Consider the following 6,439-nt stretch of genomic DNA (forward strand, 5'->3'; position numbering starts at 1 on the left):
TTTGAGGCCAAATTCATAGCAGTAGCTACATACCCAAAATGGTCGGCTAACATCATTCTAGTACCAAAGAAAAATGGCAAAGTTCGGATGTGTGTTGATTTTCGTGATCTCAACCGAGCAAGTCCAAAGGATGATTTTCTTTTATTGAATATTGATATCCTCGTAGATGACACAGTTGGTCATGAAATGTTTTCATTCATGGATGGCTTCAATTTATTCTATCTCAGGGGATCTTGTACAAGAAGTCCCCAAGATTATCTTGGTTGAGATGCCTAGATGAATTGGAGGTACAAGAGAAATTATAAGAGGTGCATGGTGGAATTTGTGGGCCTCATATGAATGGACACATGTTAGCTAAGAAACTCCTTTGAATGGGATTCTTTTGGATAACAATGGACGAAGATTGTTGCAAACATGTCAGAAGGTGTCATGCCTGTCAAGTGTTCAGTAATAAGATTAATGCACCACCGTCAGAATTGTATTGTTTCACATCTCCTTGGCCTTTTTCTATTTGGGGTATGGACATGGTAGTCCCCCTTCAGCATGTTTCCAATGGGCACAAGTTTGTATTGGTGGCTATTGACTATTTTACCAAATGGGTAGAGGCAATGACCATCACTCATCCCACAATGAAGAAAATGGTACAATTCATCTGCAATCATATCACCGCCAAATACGGGGTCCGACATGAGACCATATCTAATAATGGAAAGAATTTTGTTGGTAGAGAAGTTAAAGAGTTGTGTGCACAATTCAAGATCAAGCAACTTCATTCTTCTCCATACCAACCTCAAATGAATAGTGCAATAGAAGCAGCAAATAAGAACATAGAAAAGATTCTGAAGAAAATGTCCCTCACTCATAAGTCTTGGCAGGATATGCTCCCATTTGCATTACTTGCATATAGAACTTCCATCTGTACCTCAACTGGGGCAACCCCTTACTCACTAGTGTATGGCATGGAAGCAGTACTCCCCGCATAAATTGAGGTACCTTCTTTAAGAATCTTGCTAGAAGTAGAAATCCCAAAAGATGAATGGGAAAGAGCGCGATATGAACATTCGACACTCTTGGATGAAGCTCGATTGACAAACTTGACACATGTACAAGACTACTAGAGGTGAATGGCACACGCTTTTAACAAGAAGCTTTGTCCACGCGATAATCAGTCTAGTAATCTGGTCCTTCGTAGAGCAATTCCAAATCAACAGGACAATAGGGGCAAGTTTGCCCCAACATACGAAGGCCTATACATTATAAAGATGTGTTTGTCGGGAGGAGCCCTCATATTAATCTGGATGGATGATTAAGATCTCCCTGAGCCAGTTAACCTTGATCAAGTGAGAAAATATTATGCTTAACCTCTTCTTTAGCCAAACTGGCCTACAGCTCGGGTTCATGCTTAGCCTATGAGTAATGACCGATGGGTCAAGTCCTGGCATGTGGTAGATCAAGCACAGACGTCGACATTAGTTTTGAGGAAGCTTACTAGTTCGAAAAGTGTGTCTAAAAGAGGTGGGACATGACATGCACCATCTTCTCGAGTTCACCCTTGTCTAGGGGAACCGAGACAAGGTCCTCAGCTGGTTGGCCTCGGCTCACTAGTTCATCCCTGAGGTCGATCCCCTCCAACGACAAGGCTTCTATGTTTTTGACTTTTAGTGCTGCCACACAACACTGTCTAATTGCTTGCTAATTCCCCCTGATGACTCCAATGCCATGCTCGGTGGGGAACTTCATGGTGAGGTGATAAGATGATATGGTCGCCTTGAGTGTATGAAGGGTCAGCCTCCCAATGATGGCATTGTACGAGGAGCCTATCTTCACAACCAAAAGTTCAATCATCCTAGTGACTTGCCAAGGCTCTGCCCTTACCATGACTGGTAGGATGATCTTCCCTTCTGCCTTGACAATGACCCTAGAGAAGCCGACCAATGGCACATCAATCGGTTGCAGTCGATCCAACGTTAGCTTCATCTTCTCAAAGGTGTTGTTGAACAGGATGTCTGCTGAGGCACTGCTGTCTACAAGGATCCTCTTCACCATGTAGTTGGTGATGGTCATGGACACCATCAAAGTGTCATTGTAGGGCACCAAAACCCCTTGTAGGTCATCATTAGAGAAAGAGATGACGTCATCTGGCTTTGACTTCTTGGGTGTTGGGCCTTGGATGTTGAATTGCCTGGCATACGCCTTTAGGGCTAAGGTCGATGCTCCGCCCGAGGGCATGCCCCCAGCGAGGACATCGATGACTCCTGCCAGGGTGTGATGGGCTTGGGCCTCATCTTGTTGTTGTTGTTGCTGTGAGGACGAGGCGCCGGTGTCACCCCCAACATATTCTTTCAAGTGTCCACGGCGGATGAGGGACTTGATCTCATTCTTGAGCTCGTAGCAGTCCTCTATGTTGGGGCAAGTGTTGCGGTGGTACTTGCAATACTTTTTAGGGTTACCCCTCTTGGGGTTCCTCTTCATCTTACCTGGCCACTTCATGTATTCCTCCTTCCCCATTTGCATGACGATATGCGTTCGGGTGGAGTTGAGTGGCATGTACTTGCTGAAGGAAGGGGCTTTCGGCTTCTTGTCATTATCTTTATTGGTGTGGTTGTGGTCGTGGCCGTCTCTTTCTTTCCTCTTCTTCTTAGAGGCCCCTCGGTTGGGGTCAACCTCAGGTTTATGGAGGCACTCAAGGCCTCTTTGGCGGCAATGTATTTTTGCGCCTTTTTCAAAAATTCTGCCTTGTTCTTGGGCGGTGTCTTGGAGATGGACCATTTGAAGGGTCCGGGTCAGAGGCTATTGATGGCAGCATGCATGGAAACCAAGGGGTCGAGGTCTCTGACATCAAGCTCTTCCTTCTTGAATCGGTCGATGTATGCTTGGAGGCTCTCTCTGCGTTTCTGCTTAATCGACATGAGTGACACGATGGTCTTCTAGCACCGTCAGCTGCTGATGAAGTGTGACAGGAAGATATCGGAAAATTGGTCCCAAGAGTTGATGGATCGAGGAGGGAGCGTGGTGAACCATCTTTCCATTGCTCCCTTGAAGGTGGCTTGGAAAGCTCAGCACATTAGGGCATCGGAATACCCGTAGAAGAGCATAAGTGCCTGAAAGCTCTCCAAGTGATCATCCGGATTGGTGGTTCCATCATAGGTCTCCAGAGTGGGAGCGGCTCCGAGGTGATGGAGTCAGTGAAGGCATCCATTCGGGTGGACGAGGGGTTCTAACTAGTGCATCACCTCAGCCCTCCTTCACCTGTCAAATTTGGTCTTGAATGGTGCCAATTTGCGTCTGTAAATTGCCAAGATGTTAGTCGATGAGGGCATGTGCCTCATCCTAGTTCTCTTTGACATGGAACAGGTCAGCCCTATTTCCTGAATTCTTGGACACCGACACATCTTGGGCTTTTCGAGCTCGATGATTGTGGAGGCCTGATATTGGTGGGGGAGAGGCTGGTGTCGACCTCTAGCCCTCGGAGGAGGATTGTAATGGCCAAAGCGCCCACCTTTGTCCCGGTTGCTCTCTACACAATAGTGGCAGTCGCGGTCCCAGCGATTGTCACGGGACCCAACTAGATCATCACCCCTTCAGCTGGGGAGCCAAGAGGTCTTCGACGAAGGCTTACTCGCACGTCGGTTGCTGCTATTGGATGTTGAGGGGTCAGCCTTGTTGGGGCCGATTGGGCGCTGGACCAGTGGCACATGAGTGGAGCGCCCATTGTATTGCCCTTGGCTCCCAATGGGGTGACCACCATGTGGGCGGCCTCCTATTGGGTGCCCCACCTCGTACAGTCTTTGTGCTAGGTTGTCTAGCCTATCGAGGACTAGCTTAACTTGGTCCATGGTGACTAGGTTTTGAGCATTTTGATCACTGTCCTGTTTATCAGCCATTTTGGAAGCTTAGCTGATTGAGTTAAATGTTTTCTTAGGGGTATGTCTTAAGAAATGTTCCCACAAATGGCGCCAATTGTTGTTGGCAAGGATGGGGCGAGGGCAGCAAGGTAACTTCACTTCTATCCCAGGTTGATGAATCTAACCTGAGAGTAGGAGAAGAGCACACGCCAAAGGCCCCGAGTGTTATCCCAGGGGCGGAGAATCCAATGGTCAAGTTAGTTAAGCACTTAAAATAAGGGTTGAACTAGGCTTGAGACGAGTGCTCACACGAGGTCTCTCGACAGTAGGAATGCAAGAGAGCAAGAGTGAGCAAGATGATCTTACCTTCAACTGGGCATCCCCTTTATGCTTGACTTTACCATGGAATGGTTGGAGGTAGTTAGAGATGGATGGCTAGGATCTCATCTGGCTGATGCCACATTGCGCAATCTGGGGCCTTGCCATGTACGCCTACATCAGGTTCTTTTTTCTTAGTTTTAATCACCATTTAAGTAGTGATAACTGTTTGAATAACTTTCAGCTTTCTATTTATAATTTTATTGTTTTGTATTTAGCATTATTATCAGTTCCTTTTGTCATAGTATTGAATTGTTCTTAGCGTTTTCATTTAATTTCTTTGTTAGTTAACTTTGGTTCGTTACAGATCAACTCACTCAACAGTTGTTTTCTTAGGTACATTTTTCAAGTTCTTTTATTCAATCATAAGATAAGTCCATTAGTCTCATTAACATTTGGTTGGTAGTGTTATATTCTTATTCTTAGATAATTTATGTTTCTCAAACTAATTTATTTACTCTAAAATAGTTTTTGGCATGGTTTGTTTAGTTCACTAGGCTTATTTCTTTAAATTTTATTTCCTTGTTTTCATAATCTATTTTAATCATTCATCATGGTTTAATTCACAATTTTCATACTTTTAGCTAATTTCATGTCTCTTTCCACATATATGTTGCTTAGTATATGTTGTTTAGCCCATGAGTTATTAAATTTTCCTTGGAAATTCAATGAAGTAAAGGCTGGTTTAACTAGGCATGTGTGGGGTACCTACCACCTTCACGCACCGTACCTTGATCCCTAAACCAACAAAAAATGGGTCAAAGAGTCATAAAAAAAGTTCATTTTCTTGAAAACCCAAGTTTTCCTAAATTTCCAATTCTAAAATTTTGATAGCCACTCTATTTTTTTAAAAGTGAATTGAGTCGATTTAACCCCCCTGTGGGAGGCAACCCCAAGGGTGGGTTTTTTGGGCTCTTTTATCATTAATGCAATATGGCGTCTGATCAATGGGGTGCTTCACATAAAAAAGGGTAGCCAATATTTTCTCTTGTGATGATGTAAGTAATTTGTTAGAGTTTGGATCTATTGACCACAACACATTGCTGGCCATATTCATCCAGCCGCATGTTGAGAATATGGATGACCACAACACACTCGGTGTTCCATAATGTGTAGTTGGGTGAAGGTGGCTAGCAATGTGTTGTGGTCAGCGGATGAGACTCAACTTGTCATTGTTTGAATGCCTTTATCCTCTTCTTACTTGCCCTGTTATCCATTTATATTTTTTTCTAAGAAATGTGGTTCATTTTTTGTATTGATCAAACTAGTCGTGTTTATAAGTTTTAACCGTTGGGGCCTTGGGCTTGTCTAGCCTAATATTAGGTGGGGTTAGGTCTGGGCTTGAGGTTTGTAACTTGGTTGTGTTTGGTTGCGATGCAAATACAAATATGTGCTATGCATAATTACCTTCTTTTAGATTTATAAATACAAACTAAGGTTCAAAAAATCGTTACGTATTGGCCCATATCAGCTAATACGTATCGTATCGGGCCCTTACTGATATGCCCTTACATGGGTTGTATCAGGTCAGACCCTGGTTCAGAGGGTAGTCAGGACTCAAATCGGCCCCTCTTAACCAAAATCGAAAAAAAGTAAAAGTTGAAAAAAAGGACTGATACAGGGCGATATGCCCCTATCGACGTATTAGCCAGTATCGATACTTTGAACCTTGATACAAACACGATTCACATTTTTAAATCGTTTTTGTACTCGTCTTGTTTGTTTGAAATCAATGCAAAGTGTGAGCCCTATCATTAATGCTCTAATTCCTTGGGCTATGTTTGGTTGTAGTGCAAATTTATTTACACTAGTACAAATACATGAGAATGCAAATGAAAACAAAATGCAAAATCTTATTTAATTTTGTTTTGGGTTTTACTTTATTCTGCTCCATGTCTTAATTTATTCATTTGTACTGCAAACAAACAAAATAAATTAAAATTTGAAACAAAAATAGGTCATAATGTACACTTAAATCATTTGCACTCTTATAGTTTTGCAGCAGTGCAAATTTTATTTGCATTGCAACCAAATACAGGCTTAAACTTTGGTCAAAAAGCAAAATCATAAAGAACACAAAATTGTATTAAAAAATAGATACTGTAATGCTCTCATAAAAAAAAGACAGGAAATAGTAGATAAACCAAACACAGCCTAAGACAGTAAGACCTTCAATCCGACCCAACTCGCCCGAGTTCCACCCCTAAACGATTCAC

The 6,439-nt window shown here is 43.0% G+C and overlaps 2 protein-coding genes across 2 annotated transcripts; one reads left to right on the forward strand and one right to left on the reverse strand.

The window, feature by feature from the left end:
* The first annotated feature begins 524 nt into the window (after positions 1-524).
* LOC148791720 (uncharacterized) lies at positions 525-983 on the forward strand. The gene has a single exon (XM_088888303.1). The coding sequence runs from the start codon at positions 525-527 to the stop codon at positions 981-983; it is 459 nt and encodes a 152-aa protein (XP_088744429.1).
* A 709-nt stretch (positions 984-1,692) lies between these two features.
* LOC104586494 (uncharacterized) lies at positions 1,693-2,508 on the reverse strand. Its single transcript, XM_010243754.1, has one exon. The coding sequence runs from the start codon at positions 2,506-2,508 to the stop codon at positions 1,693-1,695; it is 816 nt and encodes a 271-aa protein (XP_010242056.1).
* Between the last annotated feature and the right edge of the window lie 3,931 nt (positions 2,509-6,439).

This window comes from Nelumbo nucifera, chromosome 5 (assembly GCF_055504915.1).
Source record: "Nelumbo nucifera cultivar China Antique chromosome 5, China Antique-T2T, whole genome shotgun sequence".
NCBI classification, from domain to species: domain Eukaryota; kingdom Viridiplantae; phylum Streptophyta; class Magnoliopsida; order Proteales; family Nelumbonaceae; genus Nelumbo; species Nelumbo nucifera.